The 23252-nt window shown below is 44.2% G+C and overlaps 7 protein-coding genes across 7 annotated transcripts; 3 read left to right on the top strand and 4 right to left on the bottom strand.

Annotated features, from left to right (window-relative positions):
• Nucleotides 1-872: 872 nt before the first annotated feature.
• Nucleotides 873-3161, bottom strand: EAF02_011860 (uncharacterized protein; the record flags this gene model as incomplete). Its single annotated transcript, XM_038907908.1, has 6 exons — nt 873-914; nt 983-2301; nt 2357-2526; nt 2581-2759; nt 2814-3014; nt 3075-3161. 6 exons carry the CDS (start codon nt 3159-3161, stop codon nt 873-875), a joined length of 1998 nt encoding a protein of 665 aa, XP_038752253.1.
• A 677-nt stretch (nt 3162-3838) lies between these two features.
• Nucleotides 3839-6706, top strand: EAF02_011859 (uncharacterized protein; the record flags this gene model as incomplete). The annotated part of the gene is made up of 5 exons (XM_038907907.1): nt 3839-4198; nt 4248-4312; nt 4360-4583; nt 4638-5052; nt 5572-6706. 5 exons carry the CDS (start codon nt 3839-3841, stop codon nt 6704-6706), a joined length of 2199 nt encoding a protein of 732 aa, XP_038752252.1.
• Nucleotides 6707-7978: 1272 nt separating this feature from the next.
• EAF02_011858 (uncharacterized protein) lies at nt 7979-8191 on the bottom strand (the record flags this gene model as incomplete). Its single annotated transcript, XM_038907906.1, has 1 exon — nt 7979-8191. One exon carries the CDS (start codon nt 8189-8191, stop codon nt 7979-7981), a length of 213 nt encoding a protein of 70 aa, XP_038752251.1.
• Nucleotides 8192-9309: 1118 nt separating this feature from the next.
• EAF02_011857 (uncharacterized protein) lies at nt 9310-11329 on the bottom strand (the record flags this gene model as incomplete). Its single annotated transcript, XM_038907905.1, has 5 exons — nt 9310-9615; nt 9727-10635; nt 10732-10905; nt 10957-11048; nt 11098-11329. 5 exons carry the CDS (start codon nt 11327-11329, stop codon nt 9310-9312), a joined length of 1713 nt encoding a protein of 570 aa, XP_038752250.1.
• Nucleotides 11330-13505: 2176 nt separating this feature from the next.
• On the bottom strand, nt 13506-15880 carry EAF02_011856 (uncharacterized protein; the record flags this gene model as incomplete). Its single annotated transcript, XM_038907904.1, has 3 exons — nt 13506-13663; nt 14193-15456; nt 15509-15880. The coding sequence occupies 3 exons, from the start codon at nt 15878-15880 to the stop codon at nt 13506-13508; spliced, it is 1794 nt and encodes a 597-aa protein (XP_038752249.1).
• A 578-nt stretch (nt 15881-16458) lies between these two features.
• Nucleotides 16459-16857, top strand: EAF02_011855 (uncharacterized protein; the record flags this gene model as incomplete). The annotated part of the gene is made up of 3 exons (XM_038907903.1): nt 16459-16461; nt 16535-16615; nt 16672-16857. 3 exons carry the CDS (start codon nt 16459-16461, stop codon nt 16855-16857), a joined length of 270 nt encoding a protein of 89 aa, XP_038752248.1.
• Nucleotides 16858-18583: 1726 nt separating this feature from the next.
• Nucleotides 18584-22796, top strand: EAF02_011854 (uncharacterized protein). Its single transcript, XM_038907902.1, has 2 exons — nt 18584-19091; nt 19158-22796. Exons 1-2 carry the CDS (start codon nt 18898-18900, stop codon nt 22366-22368), a joined length of 3405 nt encoding a protein of 1134 aa, XP_038752247.1. The 5' UTR covers nt 18584-18897; the 3' UTR covers nt 22369-22796.
• Nucleotides 22797-23252: the final 456 nt, after the last annotated feature.

Here is a 23252-nt window from a genome sequence, read left to right as displayed (position 1 = left end):
TCCATTTCAACCCTAATTTTCCTAGTCGATAAGGGAAATGGCAGCTTATTGCCTCGGATAAAATGCCCCAAAAGATCGACTTTTAAGGGACCATCCGACCATTCCATACCAAGAGTGAGGACTGCTGCGTATGCCTTGGTTAGTATCTTGTAAAGCACAACCTAGAGAGAAGAACCATTCACGTTTCTTTCAAATTTCATCTTCATTGGATTCTGCATCAACGCCAGTACCTGATCAGCGGATATTCTCGAACCATTAGTATAAAACACCGCGTATTCATTGTAAACTCAAATTGTTGCTTTGGCAGTCATGACTTATAAACTCGTAGTTGATGATTTCTCCACTTTTTACTCGAAATCATATCTTGATAAGTTGATAACGATTTCTTGACTACACTATGACTCAGTGAACTTTACCCGGAAGAGCCAGACGAGAATTGCGAAACCGGCGAACTCCAATTGTTTTCTAGGTTGGGATTTCTAAATTCACATATCCGGAAGATTTAATGCAACTTTCATACATCTTTCCTCAGCCACGCGAATGCTATCGTGCTTCTCCAAGGAAGAGGTTGCTGAGAGAGGTACGCGATCCGGGGAAGTACGGGTAGCGAAGTGGCACGCACAATCTTTTAAACATTGAGCTTACCGAAATTCGGACTTATGGAAGGAAAGAACAGCAAAAATCTCCGTAGATAACTCGAAAGCTTGCGTTCCGCACAATTCTCTCTTTGTTACTTTTATGCCCAATCCGTCATGTTAAGCCGAGGAAGCACCATAGACTGACCCGACACATCGACGTGAAGATGGGATGGAGAACGCTAATTATGCAATCAATTGCAAACAACCGACCAAGCCAAAATCAAATGGGTATTGCTAACGCCCAGCTCCACCATTAAGTACATATTTTCTACATGCCTAAACAATATATGTTAGAGATTGTGGTGATGGTGGGGCCGTGTGAATGGAGTCATGATGTCACCTACTGCTTTCAAAACACTTAACCTCTCCGTGGAGTCAAGAAACACCCGATGATATTGCGTTAAACTTTCCTGAACAACGGCCTGACGTGTATTCTGTCCTTCACAAATGGCTTTCATCTTGAGCTCCATCTGTTTTCTCAGAAACGGCTTGCTGAGGCTGACTTCAAACTCCATGTTATCATAGCCTTCCACTAGGGCGACTCCAAGTGTGGTCGGGATGAACTCTTCCACTCCACCTCTGCCCCCCGCATCTGCAGCTACAGCTCCCCCTCTACCCCCTCTTCCACCCCTTCCACCGCGTCCGCCACGTCCTCCTCGGCCTGCAGCTGGCGTGTTGTCATCATTATTTCCGGCGGCGGCCCCACCTGCCTTGGGCCTTGTAAACACGTATTCACGCTCTTTGATTTTAGCAATATGCTCGGCCATAGTTGCATCAGTCCCGATTCCATTTGCGTCCATTAAAGCAATAAGATCAGGCTCGGTTAAATACCCTGGAGCTGTTGTTTTCCCATCCGTGATCATGGCCTCGTCAGGTTCAAATCTTTCCCCAAGGGTAAATTTTGGCAGTGTTGTACTGCTATTCCATCTCTCGTAAACATAAACGTCCAGATAGTTTTTTGCCAGCACGACTAGTCCATGCGTGTGAAAAGTTTCCTCTCCATATTCAAGCTCCACGTCAGTTGCCTGCCCTTTAGCATCTTCTGAGCAACAGGCTAGGAACCTCCGAACAACAAATTCGTAAACCCGAGCTTCTTCTGGCCTCAAAGCAGTGGATGCAACGTATGTCACAGGATGAATAGGCGGATGTGCCTTATCATCATTTCGGCCTTCTCGAGGCCAATGAAATCCTCCATTTACCAAATTCTGAGCAAATGGTCCCCATCGATTATCTTGAACTTGCTTTTCAACTAGCGCTCTCAAATTCATACCTTTGTCGAATCGATCAGTCTCCGTTCTCGGATAACTAATAAAACCTTTTGTGTATAGGCTCTCTGCTGCAGTCATCGCCACCTGACTGTTCATATTCAGCCAACGACTAGCAGCTTTCTGTAGCTCGACGGTAGTTAGAGGAAGAGGCTTCCACTTGCTAGTCGGTTTCTCCTGTACCTTGGTGACTTTAGCAATTTTTGCAGCAAGACAACGTTCAAATAATATGATCACAACTGCTCGGTCAAATAGACGATTGCGCTTCCAATTGAAGATGACATTCATATTGTCGCGACTGTGTGTAACCTTGATGCTCCAGAATGGTTCGGGTACGAAGTTCTTTACTTTGAAATATCGATCAACGACGAAACCAAGAGTGGGAAACTGACAAGAACCTAGACCACTATTAGTATGCAAGTGCCTCATTAAGATGGGTATGAAGTTGTTTACCGTAGCTCAACATTTTTTTTGCTAGTGGCCCTCCTAACTTTTGAAGGTTGGTTGTCTGAAATCGTGTGAATGCATACCCAATCCTTAGATCAAGTTCTATACGAGCAGCCACAGCGTCTACTTGACGTTGATCTAAATCGACTGGATTTTTAGCTGCTTGAATTACATGCCTTTTGTAATCAGCTACAAATCTGAAATTACAGAGTGTAGATTCATTCACTTACGCTCGCTCAATATTACTGAACCTTGCCCTCTTGATCTCAATTCGTGGGTTGCCTTTGAGTGCTTGAGCTCTCACTTCACCGCCAATATGCTCTCCCTCACGATCACAATCAGTCCATATGAAAAGAGCCTTAGCTCCTCTTGCCTGAGCCTCGATATTCTGTGCGATATCTTTCTTATCCTATGGAAATGCATCAGTGGAAAAATTGCCCAGCAAAGGGTGAGATCAAATCACCTCAGCAACAGATTCGATGACCTTGGCTCGAAAAAAGAGTTCTTGGGGTGGAGGGTCAGTCCAACCTTTGTGAGTTGGAGCAACATCGAGAGAGGTAAGATGCCCCATGACCGAAGTCATAACCGCATTGCAATTACCCCATTGTCCACCAAAATCGAAGGTGAATGAGTAATTCTTGATGTATTTGTTGCGAGTATTTGCCTTGTTGGATCGTTAGATAACGATAGTTGTAATGTAGCAATATTTGACATTGCGACTTACCGCTTGAGCATTGCCCCCAGCTAAATGATTAGCTACAGCTTTGGCAATCGAAGGTTTCTCTGCAACACAAAGAATCTTTGCAGCCATCTTGATATTAGAATCACGCGTGATCATTCACGTGTGGTTCTTTTCCATCGCCGACTCCAAAGTCTACGAGGCCTTGTGGATGAAGCTCTTATAATACTTTCCTCTGTGACACGAACGAACGAACGTCTTGGTCTATAAGCATTGTTTTGTTACTCAGCTGCATAGAATTGATCTATTGGGGTATGGACTTGCAAGAGGATCATGAAACTACCTATTTACAGAGTTTTTGTATTACTCGGTATCAGTAAGTAAAGATTATGTACAGAAATTGATGCCTGTGTTGTTGCCATCAATTCCAGGTTGATGAGATTTTATAATGGACGGATCCGAATACGAAATAGCTGCAGGTCTGACTTGCATAATAGTTATGCGTTATATATATTTATACAATTATTCAATGAAGCCGTGGCTCATCGAATTCGTTCATTGGCTGTAGCTCTATAAATCCATGTCGGTACATATATCCCCGCTAAGTGCTAAATGAAAAACGATGTCATCCAGAGCTTCAAATTCAAGCTTCACTCCATTCACTCTGTCAACTCTACCTCTTTCGCCTCTCTGGCAAACATCAATTCTTTGTAACTTCGAGGATATATTCGAAGTTCGCCTGAAAGAGCTAACTACCACCCTTTTATTCACTCGATATCGAGCAACAGAGAAATTACCTTGCCACAAGCATGGCGTTGCCGGTCATTAAAGCAATCGAGGATTGTTCAAACATCACGAAAACAGTCTGGCCATATCTGCCACAATTGTACGATTTACCTCAGCAAGTACTTCAATCATATTCAAATCCTACCGAGCTTCGAAATCTTTATCTGGCTACGAATCCACTCATAAGTGCCTTCGCATTCTCGTTGTTTTTAACGCCTGTATTTCTATTGGTTTCGGAGGTCAACAAAAACTATTCTCAAGTCGACAGATGCTGGAGTATCTTGCCTACCATATATAATGCTCACTTTGCCATCTATGCACACCTTTCTGGTCTACCAACAGGGCGACTAGACAATATCCTCGCTTTTAGTACAATATGGAGTGTATGTAGGACCCCTCTCGATTCAGGAATCTGGTTCTGACAAACAACAGTTACGCTTGACATATAATTACTGGAGAAAGGGTGGCTATAGCATTGGATCCGAAGATTATCGCTGGTATGTCTCTCCTTGATGGGTATGAATTAGGGCTAACCACTTCTCAGGGAGATTGTCCGACGAAACTTTCCTCCAGCACTCTTCTTCGTCTTCAATATCGTCTTCATATCATTGGCACAAAGCATTCTGCTTTTTCTAGTTGCAACGCCATCATATGTTATGCTCTTAGCTGCACGATATGGAGTACCGTGGACGACTGCAGATTTGATATTCTCGAGAGGTCTTATCACTCTTGTTGTGTTTGAGTATTTTGCAGATGGACAACAGTGGAGTATGTGATTATAGATATCTTTTCTGTTGCATAGCTAATGTTTCTCAAAATTAGACTATCAAACCGCGAAGCAACAATACTTGAAGACCGCCAAGGTACAAGGAGGATTCGATCAAGAGTCGCTCGACCGCGGCTTTGTGACCTCTGGTCTCTGGTCCTTCAGCAGACACCCAAATTTCGCCGCTGAACAGACTATATGGGTAGTACTCTATATGTGGGGCTGCTGGACTAGTGAAGTATTATTCAACTGGACATTTGCCGGTGCCATGTCGTACTTGATTCTTTTCCAGGCCTCAACTTGGTTGACCGAGCTCATAACTGCAAAGAAATATCCAGATTATCAGGAATACCAAGCACGGGTTGGCAAATTCTTGCCTAACATCTTTTCTACTGGGCCAATTTTCACCAAGGTGGAGAAGAAAGCAGCCACAGCCGTCAAAGGCGATCGAAGAAGGGTATCAGCCAGCAAGTAACCAGATAGCAGTACCAAATGAGGTTTCGATTTTCCATCCTTACAACTTCAAACAGCTGGTCAGGATAGGCAAATGACAAGAGAAGGGCGAGAGAGTATTTGCTTAAAACGTACAGAATAGATTTAATTATATTCCCTGGAATCGTCACAACATAATATTTACAATTACTGTCGCTGTACATCAACTCAGAACCCACATTCATTTCTATTTAAATTCATGTTTCCTTGTATTACAGAGCAAAGCTGAACTCCAAGACCGTTCTTTCTGTAATGTTTCCTGCCCTACACCTTAGATTCGCCTTGCTAGCAAGTTTGGCAAGTGCTATTACAATAATTTCACCACTGCAGAAATCATTCCCATCCTACTTCTACTTGACTCTACATACTTTATCACACCTATTCTCCATCACCTTTCATCAAAAACTCAGCGACCTCACATCTTTTAAAATCATTGATCATCTTATTCCCTTGACTATTAACGACATATATATTTCAAAATATTTCGCGGAATAATAGAATTTTATCCCCCATCGCTATCATCTTATGGAAGATTGTACCACAGCCAGCCCTGGAACCTATATTATCTCTTCCAATCACACCATTATACTATACGCATAAAAAGCAGTTGGGTCTTGGTAGTGCCACATCGCCATGCCAGGACAAACACAAATTTGATGTGAGAACACTCAGACAAGACTCACAAAGGTCTGAACTGGAAGGACACAGCCTACCGCCAGACACTCATGGTAGTCTACAATCATCAGTGCCCCCGCCTCCATATTGTTTACAAGATGAATATCCTCCCTGTGACCTAGGACACATCTCGACTACAGATAACTCGGCAAACGAACAAGTTTTGAATACCACGAACATTCAAGATCGTGAGTTGTGCCCACAAGTTTCTGAATGGAGAGAAGATTACAACATCTTCAATCTTACACATAGACCGGGCAAGCAACCTCCTGACTACAAGACTGGCTCTCGAAGGAATCGCGGACAATTCAGATCCGAGATATGGGAGGCTCCAGAAAAGAACCTAGAGCTGAGAACAATACAAATTTCCAAACCGAGGAGATACATCTCCCGCACATTCCCTGCCGATTCTTCCACGCAGCCATATCTCGACCAATGCTATGATCAGCCATATGGATTCTCTCCAAGGACCGCGCTTCCAGAGGCACATGAAAATACAAAATCAGCCCAAGATCTATGCCTCGAACTAGATCATCTACAGAAGCAAGTGGCATATTTGAAATCTGCAATCATACCAGCCGAGCAAGAATTCCACTCATTAGCTGCACGTTTACCAAGAAGCGGCAAGGATGGTCCACACTTTGATATTCCAATCATGACTGAAGAAGAACGCATGATATCTCAGAGAATGCATTGGTTGCACGAACAACTCGTGATCATACGGCAGGAGATTGCAAGCAAGGAGCGTGCACGTGAGTTCGCCGTTGGAGAACTGGATAGGGTTAGTGAATTGAATGATCGCCTGTCACAGCCACTTAAGGATATGGCCAGAGCGATGAATGAAAGGAGTTTAGGGAGGAGATGGCTACAGGGGGGACTACCATGGGCTGATGCTGTGCATATCGGGAGTGATGTGCCGGATTTTGCTATGATTATGACACAGAGAGAGTTACAATAGGAGGGAGAACTTTAGTATGTACATGATTTGACGTGGTGGGCGGAAACAGCGATTGTTAGTTCTTCAGCGTTCACTATCAAATAGAATATTCTTGACCACTAGAAGTAGAGATCTATTAGGTCCCTTCCCGTATCGATGTGGACAGGTGAAGGGGATGAAGATGGATGTACTAATCATGTTGTAATATCCCCCTTGTCCAATGCCGCAGAGATATCCAAACTTTACAAACCTCGGTGATAGACTTAAGTCCCGGCTGAGATGTAATTTTTCATGATTGTAAATCACGGGTATTCCACTGGTAAGTCGTTGTGCAGTATCACTCAAGATAGGATACCTTTCTAGACAATCAAGAACTCTTCACTGAAGTCTCGAGTGGAATATAATAGATTGACATCTCAATCTTCAGTAATGAAGAGCTGGCTATAGAACGTACGACGAGAGTAACATTAATATTGGAGCTCAATAGGATATTGGACGTTTTAAATTTGGAGTGTTCAAATTGAAGTATTATCAATGTGTTCTAGGGTTCTGTCAAACGCAGATGCGTGAATGTGTTTGACTGATTGAGATTGGATGGATTGTCAATATACATGCATTTGAAACGAAAGCCGAGATGATGCGAATGTGGGTGTATGAAACGATATACACATATGAGTATTGATATAACACGCATGTCTGAAGCCCCAATCCTATGATTCTCATCCGTAGAAACTCAGTTGACAGTAGAGCTGAAGGGTTGGAGAAGTGATATTGCAGGATGCATACACCCGACGCCATCGGTTTGGTTCTCAATGGATGCCATGCGTGCACGCAATCACGGAACGCTAAGCAATGACATATATGAAGGTATGGAGAAAGAAGATATTCTATTTTGCATTACATTTCGAAATTTGGCGAAGAAAGCAAAAAATGATATATAAATGCTAAACATCGAGAAGCAAATGTATAAACAACAAACGTCATCAGGATATATAACCTTTCCATTCTAGCAGCCACCCACCTAAAACCAAACATATAGGTATCATTCCCCCTCGGCCAATATCCCAGAATTCTCCATCCAGACCCAACTACTCCACATATTATTCGTCAATCTTATAGCATATCCATATCCATCCTGTGCCCAGCACATATTTTTCGTCGACTTGTCTCATATCACTCAAGCTCCTCCTCGAATCCCAAAACTCCTCCCTGCGATTCCGCTATGCAGAGCCCTTAGTGCCTTGCCGTTCACAGCACCTCTCTCTAGTGACCATCCCACCCCAGGACCATTTTTTACTTCTTCGCATCCTTCTTAACTTTCGGCTTCGCATATGGCTTGTTTGTTTCGTAGTGAATCCAAAACGCAATTCCACCCAACACGTTCAATCCAATCAACACCAGAATCAATTGGACGAAAAGAAATGGGTTTGCTTGGAGAACAGCGGTGGCTTTAGGCGTGAATCTCAACCATTTGAAGGCATCAGGTCCAGAGAATGCTTGTCCCATTTTCGCTTATGGTGCTTCCGTAAAGATTGAGTATGGAGATGAGGATAGGGTCCAAGATTGAAGACGAGAATTGAATCGGCAAGCTGGGCGGATGTGTGATTCGGAAGGATAGTGATGATGGACTTGATCGATGTCAATTGTATGTGAAAATTTTAAATGATTAATTGTCAATTATCTCGAAAGGGTGGAGAATTCGATCCGGTCAACAGAAGGCAAGTAGTAGCACGATTTCCCGACAATGCCAAAGTGTACGATATACAGACAGAGAGAAAGAAACAAGAGATTAAAACCTACGACGGGAGAGGAGACGCTCTCCCCTAAAAACCTAAGATATATGAGACAGTCTACTGGCGTTTCAAATCCTTGGCATGATGTTACTATGAGCCCATGTTTTGAGGCTCAGTGAGGAATGCTGGCGGGGGGAAGCTGGAGGAGAGCGGTCGATGAGAGGTCGATGAGGATTCAAGATGTTACAGATTTGTAGGAGAGTTGTCGCAGGGAAACAGAGCTTTGACAATATCATTGGGTAATAATAATAGTGGATCACATGGAGTTTTGACCAATTATATGGAGTTACAACTTGATATACGCAGAATAATTTATATTCATATCCTCATGGCGGCAACGTTGATGTTTGAAAAATATCAGTCTGTCTAGTTGTTTTGACATAGTAACTTGTATATTGTGGAATTCACCGGATCACTTAAAATTTTATACTATATTGCTCTTTCAAATAATGTTTCCCTAAGTCTCATGTGATATTCAGTTACTATCAGAATAACCCGTATTGAATATTAGAATCATTGTTTGATGTCCAGATCAAAAATATCTAATCGTCTCTAGAGAGGCCTTTTTATGTCTTGTAAGACGCATTGAATCACCTGAGTTTATCCATATACACAGATCCATAACCCCATTCAAACACGAATGTATTCGAGTGAAATCTGCTCTACGCCAGCAATGATGTGAACAAACACATATCGCAGATTACTTACTTGTATTGAATGTCGTATATCATGTAAGAAATTTTATTCTTCAAGTATTAGCCGATCGGTTTCTGGCTTGGATTATGAATCTAATTGAGGTTCCGGGGGTGTCTCGGGGCTCAGAGACACGCTTCAAACCTTTTGCAAAATGCCCTTTCCAGCTCTACTCAACGCTTCCATAATGCTTTCCATTGAGCGACTTTCCTGCCTGACAGCTTTCAATGCAGCTTCCACCTCTTCACAACGCTTTTGCAAGCGCTCGATTTCTGCTTTGAGAAGATTGGCCTGGTCATCCTTGGCGCGAAGTTGTCCGTCACTAGTCGATTCTGTCGATGCTATACCGGTTGATCCTTCATCATTGTACTCACTGGATGAAGGCACATTTTTCTCAATGCATTCCGGTACGAGTGACTTTGCGCCAACATCCTCGGTGTGAGCCTTCATCCCAGTAACTCAATGTTCAATTCTTTGCTCCATTTCAAGTCTCAACTTATTCCAGTTCTTTCTCTCTTCCCCAGTCTTTTCTTCTAGGTGACTAGCCATCTTCACAATCTCAACGTACTGTGCTCCTTCTTGTACCGCTGCTTGTCGGTAGGTGTCCCTACTTTTTGCAAGATCCTCGACGTCTCCCTCCAATTCGAGAACTTGGGCATGTAATCGCGTTTTCTCTTCGGTAAGGCTAAAAATTTCAATGTCAGAAACCTCGTGCTTCTTCTCGAGGGCGCTCGCTCGACTTTGAGACCGGGAAAAAGCAGCAAGGAGCTTATCGTGTTCACTCTGCAACGATGATAATGCGATCTTTTGGATAGAAACCTCATGTTGAAGCGCTGCTGTATGGACTTGCAATGCGCTATCAGATGATTGCGCGTTTGTAATTGGAGGTAGGATGTGGTTAGTAGTGTGGGAGTTTGATGATTGAGAGGGGCCACCAGATAGACCCGTATATGATGTCGACCCTGAAGGAGATGAGAAGCTGGCCGAGGTCGGGGATGGAGACGGAAAAGCTCGTCCTGGTGGAGATGGTACTTGTCGAGCTGGGGCTGAAGGAGGATTCATACTCGAAAGCCTCCGGCTGGTATTGTCGGTTGACAAATGGGTGTAGTCGGGAGATTGAGTTCTTATGGGTGGAAGTCCTTCGCTGAGTGATTTAGCCATAGACCTGCGTCTTTGGTGCATTCTAGAATCAGATGTGCCCATGTCATTCAACGTAGTTCTCTGGTGATCATCCTCAATACGTCGTTTCATGATGATTAAAGGATCATATGGAGTCACACTGTGAATGGCATCCTTTTTGATGGGGCTTTTTGAAGACACTGGAGGGATCTGCTGAACGAATTTATCGGCAAGCTCGTTGACTTTGTTTATCTTGGTGAGTATCCAGTGGAGTGTTTGTTTTAGGCCAAAGTCAATCATTGGAGGTGGATCTCCAGAAGGAAGAAGACGCAACTGTGAGTGGGCCTAATATTTTGTAAGCATGACTCGAAGATTACACCAGGAGTATGAATGGAATGAACCCTTTTGACAACAAGAACCAAGCACTTTGCTGGTACTTACTGGATTGATACCACGCTTCTCGGAATCTATACCCGAACGGAGCGTCTCCGCTAGCTGAGTAAGCCCAACGCTGCAAGCTTGTGTAACAAGGGCAATTTCAGGGTTCTTTGGCAAATGCTCGCAACACTCTGGTGAAGATTCTTCTTCGCGATCAAATGTAGTTTGCCGCCTGCACTGACGACATATATTAGACATATGTTGCGGGGAGTCCACCCAGCCCCTTACAGTCAATCGAGGAGGTTGAACAAGAGTAGAAGCATTCTGGATCGTCTGACTATAATCATGACCATATCCATTTGGAATCTGAAGAGTAACGGCTGAGTTAGTGATTAAACATGCCATTTTTAGGCTATCCTAAACACCTACAGTGTGCCTGCGATGGGGCCATTTTCCCAAATGCGTCTAGATCCACCCTCGCTACTCCTTTGTAATCACCCCCCTCGTAACGCGACCTTTTCACGACCGAACTTTCGCCATTCTGAGTATGTTGGTGTTTCCGTGTCGCCCAGTTTCCTGAATTGTCATACACTGGATACTGTAAAAGTGGTCCAGCTTCAATTGTGGTAATGTCCGCGATGCCAACTATTACTACTTCCATTTTGTTGTGTCGGTGTTTTCGTATCGTCTTCCCAAGGACCGTTTAAATGCCTGATCGATACGATTGGGGAGACTCCGTTGATCGTGCATCCATCACCGCACTGCCATACCACTATATACTGGGACTGTAGACAATGGCCGATCCATCCGTCCTTCTGATTTCAAACAATGGTACCGTCGTTTCCGAATTCAAACTGGTGCGCGTGCATGGGAGATTTGTTCTACCGATGAAGTCTATATCACAATAATCATCAGTGCTCTGGAGGAATTTCAAGAAGTTGTCGCCAGACTTGATAAGAAATCACTGCTTACATGTTTTCTGTATAAAAGTTAAGGAAAGTGATATACTCTGGCATATGCAGCGGATAGCCCTGTGATCCAGGTACTGTCTACGCACCATCTGAAATATATACTGTACGATGGAGAAGTGAGAAAAGCAAGTAGTCAAATGACAAATTTCTTTAGAGAGATACGACGCCGGCCATGATTTGGAACAATTGGATGAAGGACGCTGTGCACTGTGCACTGTGCATTCTAAGCTCTGTTACATAGCTTTTCTCTATCGAATCTGAAAGGACAGGCTCGTACGGTAGTAATATCATTCATACATTCATAAGAGAAAGTGGGTTTGGGCAGGGAGTGTGTGAAGCAGCGTTAGCCTTACAAACTGTGCTGACGCGATCTTTGCTCAATATTACATACACTCGGTAAGGTGGTTCTAGTCGGTTGAACGTCATGGTGATTCGTTAGAAAGTGAGGTAATGCAAAACGGAAGAGGGGGCGAAATAAAATCCTTGGATATGAATTTCTGTGTTTTACCCTTGGCTGATTCCAAATCCCTTGTATCAATTTTCCGAATAGACGGGAATCGGGCTGCATCGAAAGGGTTGAAGTTGCTAATGCATCAATGGATGTGATGGGAATCATTTGATCCCTCCCTCCGAGAGTCCCTCGAAACGGTTTATATTTCGTGGCTGACTGGCTTTGTCCTTACGAGACTAGTATCTAACATGACAAGGGTCAATTTTGATTCACAATATGACAGTGGTACAGCATCTGGTAGTTGCTGGAGTCTTGGCCTGGCAATTTGCGGGTAGATTAGGTATGCATTCAGATGGTTGAATAGTATATCCCGTAGACCGTTTGACGAGCGGGTTCAACAACAACCAGGATTAAGAAGGAAGGAAAGGCTGTTGATTTTGTGTTAAGGTTTTGGATTAGCCATCATGACCTCTTCTCTCAGGAAATGGGGTGGTGTGGTGTGGTGTGGTGTGATTGATGGTTGGTGGTTGGTGGGTGTGGTGGTGATCATTTTTGGCGGTTGGGAGTCAGGGGGTTGGGAACATTGGTGGAAGTTCAAAACGCTTACACATACAAGGCCTTGCTTACTCAGATTCAACATCTCCACTGAGTGAGTTTGACTAAAGTACCCGGTTTGAGTTAATTTGAACCTTGTTGTGAATATCCTTAGTCGAATATTCCTGAATTAGCCTTATTAAAGTTTGTGAGTAAGTTTTATCCCCTAGAGTGCCAGAGATGGGCTCCGTCGCTTAACAGGGATCTTATTAACCCAATTAAACCATTAGGATTTCTTGAATTTGATCCAATATTCATATTTATCTTTAATATAAAATTCAATCAATATCATTCCATATCAAAATTTCGAGTATTATTATATATACTAATTCTCGATCTTTATTCTTTTTCAAATTATAAAAAATCAGAATTTGAAATCAAGATTCTATATTATAAATAACGTGACTGAAAAAACCATTAAAATATCTATTCTATCCAATAAGGCTTTATCATTCAAGGTATATCGCACGAACCATTTTCGGAGCCCATCTCTGGCACTCTAGGGGATATAAGTGTTTGAGTGGATGTTTACTTCGTAAGTATTGGAATGGTAACCTGCATACGTCCAAGGATTTACCGTCAGTGAGAAAGGGGCACATCTTTGCGTGCATGACAAACGCCTACCTACAGTGTTGTAAGAATTGCACAAAACACGGATCACTAGATTTATCAGCCAACTATTACAAGCTCGAGGTCTGGGATATCTTCGTACTACCAGTACAGAGGTTATACACACAACTGTAGACGTTGAAGAAACTACACTGACCTGCTAAAACATGTAAAAAGTGAGCGTTCTGCCTCGGGATTATATTTACCATAGTTCACGCGACCATTGATTCTCCAAAGGTACCCCCGAGCTTATGGGACGGATCCTTGATGTTCATCGGGAAATCATATGGATCGCAAAGTACACCTCCAACAGCTGACTCAAGTAATGAAGTTGTCATACGGGCGCTGGTGGCGCCGAAAAGTAATTCGGCTTGAATCATCTCCGATTATCACAAAATTACAGGTAGTGTGTTGGAAGTTGATTGAAATTCACTGTTCTTGTTTGAACTGGGTATTAAAATTAAATACATTTGTATCACGCCCCGTTCCCAGAAAGCCCCCTTATTAAGCAAATGCAATTTGTAGTGTCCGGTTAATCGAAATCTAATCAGACAATCGTCGCTGTCGTTTTGGTGCCCGCTCTGAGGAGAGCGATCGCGAGTATCTATCGCCGTTGCGAGATCGTTTAGGCGGGGAGCGAGATCGGCTTGGGGAGCGGGACCGTGACCTAGTCCGAGATCGATAACGAGAGCGATAACGAGAACGAGATGGAGACCGAGACCGAGATAAAGACCGAGATAAAGACCGATTCCGGGACCGAGTCCGGGAATGAGAGCGAGACGGAGAGCGGGATGGAGAGCGGGATGGAGACCGAGATCTAGTCCGGGATCGAGAGAGGGAGCGAGAACGAGAACGAGAACGAGATCTTGAATAGGAAGAACCTGTATATGATGAATAACTAGAAACGGAACTTCCTGAGTCCGATGTAGCATCGGCAGCAGCCGCAGGTAAGGTTGGCAGCGCTGGCTTTGGCATATTCTGTAGGTATTCGCGCATCTCTTCAGTGATAGCACCCATCCCAATACTTGTGAAGTAATTGATGGAGAACCTTGTGTTGCGAGGGTTGTCTCGAGGGAACAATCCTTCGAAATAAGGTCGCAATATATCGTCCTTCAAGCGAGCTTGCAATTTTGCCATGCCCATTGCTTCTGATAGATCCTGGAAAAGAATTTTGATAAATATACGGCTGCTTGATGTTGTCTCTTCTTCATTAAGGTGTACAATAGACAAAACGTGCCAACCAAGAGCGTCGGAGCTAAGAAGGTGGCCAAAGAATCTCGCGATATTTCGTAACCTGTTTGTTTCATAACGATGTATGGTATCGTAGTATTTTGCAAATGATTGTTCAAAAAGATCGGTCCAAAGACGATTTATCTTTGCAAACCGCTCCCCAATGAGTCCATAGAACTTTGAGTATGTTCTCTCCTGGGAGCAACACTCAATAACCATGGAAGGAAGTTCTGGCTCTTGTCCGGGTGGCAGCGTAACTTTCATCAGCTTGTGGCAACATTCTTCGGGGTCGATACTAGACATGATAGTCAAATATATGGTTCGTCGTAGGTTGACGAGGTCCGTATTGCTCTGATCCTTAATTTCTAAAGCCTTTTCTTCTTTTTCCTCCTCATCATCCTCACTATCATCTTCCTCGTCGTCATCATCCTCATCGTCACTTCCCTCTCCAAGAATTTTCCGCTTTAAAGTTCGTTTGTATAATTCTTCGTTTTGTTCCCATTCAGGATCGAATTTGAAAATATTCAATCCATCCTGGACGTCAATATCATCATCCAAGGCCATGCGGTGTGTGATTTGATCTTCTTCCTCCACGAGATCCAACTCTTCCTTGATCGCAGGATTATCTTTATATTTGTCTTTTCGAACTTGGAAAAGGACTTCAATCATATATTGCACCCGTTTATCAATATCTGCCTCATTCAAAATATTCCTGAACTGATCGAACACCGCCAGAGCAATAGGCCCGCTCATCTCTTCGAGATGTTGACCCACCTCACGCGTCAATCCAACCGCAATTTCCACACTATCGTCCGTCGGCTTATTGAGAAGTAACAACAGAATCTGGGCCGCGACAATCTCATTTGCTACCTGTTGATTGCAAAGATGGGCAATGAATGTGGTGGCAGAAAGACAAACAGCCTTATCGTTTCTCTTGAAACCTTTTTTAAACTGCACTATAGACGCTCAACAGAAGCTCTCCAACCTGGGGAAGTTTCGTATTGACGATCGCAGCCATGGCGGCATATATTGGTGTGAATGGTAAACTGGCAGCCTGGGCTTTCATAATGCTCCTACAGAATAACCCTCGACCTCTAATCAGATTCTCTCCGAATAACTCTGGCACGATATGTTTTATGTTTGAGACATTCACTTTGTTGATTAAACCGTTGATCGACTTCTTCAAAGCTTCCCAGGCCATTCGCTGATATTCTTTGCTCGATTTGTCGGTGATTTGAGATTGTAGAGCTCGTAGGCGCGCAGGTGGTATATAGGTACCACCAGATCGCATCGTAAGAAGTTTCTCATATTCAGCTTTCGCAGCAGCTTGCTTCTCTTCCTCCGATCTCTTCTCCATGATTGCGTGGGTTTATTGTAACGATTGAAATCGTCAGATGGGTTGTCTATTTTTATGAAGGTGACCAGTAGTGAAAATGAGGAATTGACGCAGGGTTAATGGCGCGCTAATGAACGCGATGAAGCTAAGATAAGATAACAATCACGTGCGCTGCCTCAGGTGCTGCCTTCACTTTGTTCTGATAAAATTATTCTAAAATATAACTTATAATATAGTTGTTTGATCAATACATATGGAGCATCTAGACAGGTACAGCATTTAGTTTACTTCGCACAATCTGCAACAAAACAGTTGCAAAACATCATTGTACTGTCTAGTATTCAATCTTACATAAGTTATGTGTAGCTTTTATTGTACCTGTTTAGATGAGAGCCGTGCACCACTCCCCCATGGATTACGAAAGACCAGATTGACTTGACAGGGAAAGGAAGCTCTCATTTGCATTGAACAATCAAATTGTCTTCAATTTCTTTACGATATTCACTCTAGAAAGTAAGGAAAAGGCACACCTCTCAAACCTTCAAGCTTTCGGTGTTCGCGTTGATTTCATCACACTCCTTTAATAGTCTATTGCAACAATGGTAAGATATATCCAACCCGCGCGTGTAGCTGATTTTTTCGCAGTTGCGCTGAAAGTTATGCTAACATTCGCAGCTCGATCAACTCGTTGGCCTCGCGATGCTTGTCGCTGCTTCCGTCGTCTTCCTTTACTACACCATCTGGACACTACTTATGGTACGGATGTTATGCCCTCATCAAGAAAGGGGTTCAAAGCTAACTGTCGGGTCCAGCCATTCGTCGACTCCGATCATCCTCTCCAAAACGTATTCCCTCCTCGAGTCTGGGCAATCAGAATACCTGTCATCCTTATCTTGTTGGCATCAGCTGTCGTCGGGTCCTTTTTGAGTGTGGTCATGATCAGAAGCAACAGAAAGAAGGCTGCCAAAGCGAAAGCTGCTTTGAAGAAGAAGGCATAAATGGGTCATATTGGGGCGGATCGGGTTAATGGGATTGGTGTTGCGGCAGCACAATAGTCTCTTATATTTATATGATATCGAACTCATTGTATGCTTGCCTGGTAGTCAGTGGGAGCCCGCGGAAAATTTGGCGCAAATTGTGGAAAGGTTGGGCGTGAGTTTTTTGGCATTTGTGAGGAATTTATATATGCACAAAATACCCATGATAAGCAGATATCAATTTTCAGTCTAAGCACTTGGTGATGATAATGGTACCAGTGGTTCAATCGAACTTCTATGTGTTGTCATGAGCGAACCCTTGGGGATTATGAACGCGGTCGGCTTTGCACTCCGGAATCTGAAAATCCTAGTAACAATAAACAGTTTTGCACCAGCAACAACGGGTTTGCTGTACCTGCAGGAGACGTTGTTCTAATATCACTTGACAATCGAGCTAGCGATATCCTCCTCTTCCAACGTGACTAATTGACTGAGATCTGCTATGCAGCCTGCTTTCATGAACATCAGTCAAATTTATAAAGTAATTTACAAAGTGATTTTCAGTACAGATATGCCTCGATTGAAGCCCGGATATGTATGAATAGTTACAAGTCTGGAGATGTCTCAATTGCCTTGACACTGTTTGATCCACGGTATAGCTTATGCTCGGTACGTTCAAAGATTTAAAGGGGGTTAGTTACATGACCCATTGTGGTGTATCACTCAGGTAGCCACCGCTAGAGCCAATGAATCTAATACATATACAATACCAATACTCGATATGGGCACATGTTGCTTGCTCCAGCGATAAGTACAAAGAGAGGAAGGAGATCTGCAGAGACGCGAGAGTTATTATTAGTCTCCCGGTCAATCATCTCCCTACTATGAATTCATCTATGATCACGGATTCTAGCAGTAGATATAATAGGTAAGGAACACTTGGTCCCATGACCATCATCGAGCTGATATCAAACGTCATCAATACCAAGGTAACACTATTTGAGTACTTGTCTAAGGGCGTCGGAAATCAGCTGCGAGGAAGGGCACAGTTCTTTGATAGACAGACCAGGTACCTAATGACCTTGTCTATCAGAATGATGTTTAAAGTATTAAGGAGAATGCCATCGAATACGACGCATATTGCGGTGTAGCATCGGGATGTGAAAAGCATCTCATCTATTGAACCGAAGTGGCTATAATTAGTACAAAAGAACAAAAGAACAATGACAATGGAAATGGAAATGGAAAGGGATATGGGAATGGGAATGCGATTCCGATAGTGATTACGGAATGTAAGTATGCACTTCGGCATGCTTACTAGGTAGGTCGGTAATGTGAATAGCAACAATAACAAAGTGTTTTATATGTAGTCGTCGACACCAAGGTAGATAGGTAGCAGTAGATAGGTAGCAGTAGCAATCATAAGAACAGATGGAATGAATCAAAGAATCAAACAACTTAACTTTGCTTACACTTTCTCAAGTCAAGGTTGACAACTTGGTTATATATCCATTAGCTTCCACGAGTATGTATACACAAACCTTTATCCTGCATATCTGAATCATCCATCCGTTGACTGATACGGTCAACTCGTGCCCAGGTGTACATGATCTCCCCACTCTTGGCGAATGCCCCTCTTCATACCGCAAACATATGCCAACCAGACTACGATACCAGATCAGATAGCCATCCAGCCCAGCCAGCCATCCAGCCCGGCTTAGATTCAGGAGCTCTTTATGAAGAAGGGAGAGCAACAACAACCTACAAACATAAAGACATCGTTTTATCAATATTCATTTACCTTCCCTAGAGTTACTTACAAACACACATCCTTTAATATACATTCTTTATCATTCAAATCTTCCCGCGCGTTATCCTGAATTCTGTTTCTTCAGGAAGCCCGGGAAACTATCAAGTGTCAGACATCCGAAACACCTCACGACCTCATTATCGTGCCAACCTCGATCAAACCCGAGTCCTAGATTATAAACACTACATCTACATTACATCAACTATACAAACTCGCGCAAGTCTCTTTAACAGGACTTTATAACCATTTGAATGCCCACCTCATTTGATAACGAAACCAACAACAACTCAGGCGGAACATCACAATCTAGTAAAACTGGCAAAGGCGCTTCAGCTGGAGTGCAAATTCCCACCAAGAACGGCAAAAAGAATGGGTCGGCGAGGGATGGCGGCGGTGGTTCTGGAGGAGTTATGGCTGCGGTGACGAGGAATAATGCCGCGAAATCGTGGGTTTCTTAGTTCATAAAGGCTCTCCTGAACATACACGATTGCTAATCTGCCAACTCATTTAGTAAGAACAAATCTCCCGTGGTGACTCCTCCAACTCCATCCCCGGAGACGAAGCCAGTTGTTTCCATACAAGATGACAGTTCTGTGACATCACCGATGTTGGAGGCACTATCGTCGACCTCTCAGGGTTCTTCCGTCACGCACAATACAAATGAATGGGCTAAGGATATTCCAGCGTTTTCCAGTTCTCCAAACAACCTTATAAGTCTCGGTGAATCGCCGCCTACTCTGCCATCTTCATACGAAGACAAGATCACGAACTACGGCTATCCAGCGAGAGAACAAAAGGGGTCTCCCAATAATCACATTCCCTTATCTTCTTCGCCAATAAGTGCAGTAGGCCGTAGAAGACCTATGAGTTACCAAATGGATGGAAACCTTCCATACAGTCCTGAAGAATACCACTCCGCTCTGGCTTATGCAGCTCGACGTACTTCAAGCTATTCACAACAATCACAGGCGATGCGATACAATCCTTATCCGCCACTCCCACATCAACCTCAAGCCCACTTCCATGGAGCGCCCGATACCAATCTTATGTTGTCACCAAGAACTTCGGGTCTGGTCCCTGGTGAGAAGGGCTTTTTTTGTGGATTTGATACTTATCCGGCTCAAGATACAAACAAACCTCCGAACAGCGTGATTGTCACCGGATTTGAGGGTGGGCTTAGTATTCATAACGTTACCAAGAGAGGTCTCAGTAAAATCCTCACCTTAGATGGTTTGAGAGGCGGGGTTTACAATGCCAAGATCCTTCCGTGGACTGCTTCATCGGAACTTGCTTTCCAATATCCTTTGATCGCGGTCGTTATACACGGTCCCGTTCGAACAATCAGTGACAGCTCCAGCGCCGAATATACAGCGTCTTCAGAAAGTCCTCCCGCTCCAGTTGACGACGAGGGCCCGAGCTCCCCAAGACTACCAGCCCGCTCCGTCAACGGCGACAACGATGATGACTTGATAGACTACTATCAAACAACCGTGGAAATATATTCCTTGAGCACAAAGAGACATATTGCCACCCTACTATCTACCCCGAAAATACACGTACCAATACCTCCATCAAGCCCGTTGTTTACAGCACCAGCCCCTATCGGTTCTTTAACGATTCGAGCGGATCGGGGTAACATTGTCGTGGCTTCAGGTATCACTGGCGAAACATGGATCTTTCGGCAGCGGGATAGTGGTGAGAAAGTTGAGTTCAAGTGTATTGGGAAGGTATGGACAACCGTTCAACATGGTCTTTCCGTAGATCCCGCTGTTTTCAACAATTTTGCTGAAGGTGGACGTCAAGCTGAGGCTAGCCCGCGATCTCAATACAAGGCCTCAATCCTATCTTTAAATGGACGTTGGCTAGCCTATTGTCCTTCGGCAGCCACTTCTCAAATCTCACTCCGTGCTACTATCCCAGAAAATATTGCAGCAGGGCGCATCCCTGGCTTGAATTCACAAGCTCCACCTCATCTTCCTGCAGTAAACTGTCTTGTGGATACTCCTGGTGGTGAAGGGGTGTTAAAACAAGTTCTTCAAGCGGCAACACAAGGAATTGTTGAAATTTCAGGCTATGTTGGCAAACAAGGTGCTCAATATTGGAATAATTATTGGAACAAATCTACACCCCAGCAAGCGAACAGTGGGAACGGGTACCCAGCCCCCCAGAATATTTCTCCTCAATTCCCTCCTACGCATGGAATCAATAGCCAAGCGAGCACTGCAAGCAAGGATCCTGGTCTGATTTCAATTCTTGACTTGGACTCGCTCGCCCAACAAACCTCGGGATCTTCGATTCACCCATTGGCTACTTTCCCCGTGCCTCATGGGTGTAGTTTCCTGTCACTTGCGCCTAGCGGTCTCGCATTATTCACGGCAAGTAGTAAAGGCGATGTTCAGTTTGTCTGGGATCTTATGCGATTGCACTATTCAAGGTCATCTCTACTGAAAGGGGCGAGCTCCCAGAGCGGAGGCCTGCATGGGCCACACGTACGACAGATTGCACAATTCTCGCGCATGACTATTGCAAGAATCGTGGACGTCGTATGGACTGCACCGCACGGTGAGCGTGCTGCAATGGTTACTGAGCCTGGAACGGTTCATATCCTCGATCTTCCAGCTAGTGCTTTTACTTGGCCTCCACCACGACGACGCATCCAACCCGGAAACTCTGAGCAGGTAAATACTGATGCCAATAGTGCTGCGCTTTCTGCTGTTGGGGTGGCCTCAAGTGCTGTGTCGTCATTATGGACCGTAGCTCGGCCTCTGGTAGGTTCTCGCAGGCGTCGAAGTAGTGTCGGCATTCCAGGCATCACTGCCGCGAGCGTGAAGTCGCAAGCAGGGCAAGGAACACAGGCATTGGCCGCTGGAATCAGCCGTTCTGTGGGCGCCGCAACTGGTAAAATGAATGAAATGCGAAAATCAGGTGGAACAAAATTGCATCTACCTAAGAGCAGAAACATTCCAAACCCAAACTGCGTCAGATTCTTTAATGGGAAACATGGCGATTCAATCACCGTAGTTGGTGGGGGCATCATACGAATCTACACCGTGAAAGGCAGGAGAGCAGATCGCCCTGCGGATAAGCAAAAAGCATCTAGGGGTGCCAAATACGTCGAGTATCAAGTACCTTCTCTACCTGATATTAGGATTGCTCCGGGGCCAGTACCCGACGACGTTCTTGAAACATTGACCAGAGATGCAGGAGAGAACTGGAAAGCGAGACAAGGATCAACTCGGGTATCGCCCCCATCTGGAGCTGAATCCTCAATACCTCAAGCAGAGATTGAGTCGAATGCTCCATATCAGCCATTTCATACAGATCGGCGAGTTAGCCTCCACGTTTATTCTCACGGGAAGACTAAATTGCCTCCTTCAACGTCTACAAGTAATTCGTCTGACAATATTACGGCTGATTCATCCAAAAAGGCGTGGGCATTTGGTGGCCCTATAGAAAGTGTGAGATTAGATGTCGGCCCACCCCAACTTACGGAGGACGATTACCAAGCTTCTTCTTACCATCGAGCTCTCCCATCCTCCGCCATTGAGCGTGTGATGAGGGTTGCAGACAGTAATCACGAGGATCTGGAGCAAATTGTGGTTACTACTCGAAGGCGCAAGGGTGCTAGTTCTAACGGTGCCCCAAGGCCAGGTGATGAGGACGAGGAGGGCTTCTTTGAAGATGATTGCGAGGTCCTGGATTTTGCTAGCCAGCGGGTTTGATCGATTATAGATTTTTCAGCCAAATCTTTTCGCACTTCGTAGCAATTGCATTCAACACAACGATTGGCTGAGAAGGAGTTTGTTCTATGACTCACGGGGATACAGCTATAAACGATTGTTCGCCATTTGATTTCGGCAGAAAGTCACAGGACCTTCATGGGCTTCTTTGCGTTGCATCTCTTCAGTCTTACTATGATTGAATATCTCTAGAGGGGTCTGCGGTGAGCACTTATGCATAGCTTAGGTTTGACGGCGTTTTTGGTTAAGGACGTACAAGTCTTTGGGCTGGGTGAGCTAGAGGCTGGGGTACAGGTGATATGGAATAGCTGGGATTATACAGAATGGCCTGATATGCTTTTGTGAGATACCATAAATAAGAATACAACAAGTAATTTTTCCAATTGACAATATCATCTCACTGCACATCATTGATTTCTCATGACCGGGTGCATCATTCCAATGTTTTGGTTGTGTATTCGAACCAATGTTGACGATTTAATACGGTTTGGTGGTGAATGGGGTATCACGGAGATATTTTGTAAGATTACAGCATGTTAAAATCCACTTGAGCTCTGCTATGAATATAAGTCTCAAAATTCAAATGAAATCTATACTAACCATCGTGCCATTGGCCTACTTAAGGGGTACACGTGTAGGACGTAAATCGCGCATGCGTGATGCATCACGAATTTGTGGGCACAGGCTTCATAGTCCAGTTCGCATGCCTTGGTCACCTTTCGGGAGATTCCAGCGGCTATCAGATAGCAAGAAACACGATGATTTGAATTGAGGGCACAAGCTGTTCTCCATATCGCGACTACTGGGCAAAGATGCAGTGGTCTTTTTCAGATCACATCAATTGTACTTGGAAAATTGGTGTCATA

This window comes from Botrytis sinoallii, assembly GCF_014898435.1.
Source record: "Botrytis sinoallii strain Bc 23 chromosome Unknown BSIN_037, whole genome shotgun sequence".
NCBI classification, from domain to species: domain Eukaryota; kingdom Fungi; phylum Ascomycota; class Leotiomycetes; order Helotiales; family Sclerotiniaceae; genus Botrytis; species Botrytis sinoallii.
Note: the sequence above shows the minus strand (reverse complement) of the source record. Positions and strands in the feature narration are given on the sequence as shown.

What these genes read in the sequence shown, in the direction of transcription:
- EAF02_011854 (XM_038907902.1), top strand. Translation starts at nt 18,898, where the DNA reads ATGCCCACCTCATTTGATAACGAAACCAACAACAACTCAGGCGGAACA. An exon ending in AGGAATAATGCCGCGAAATC is followed by an intron (nt 19,092 to 19,157) that starts GTGGGTTTCTTA and finishes CAACTCATTTAG; the next exon opens with TAAGAACAAATCTCCCGTGG.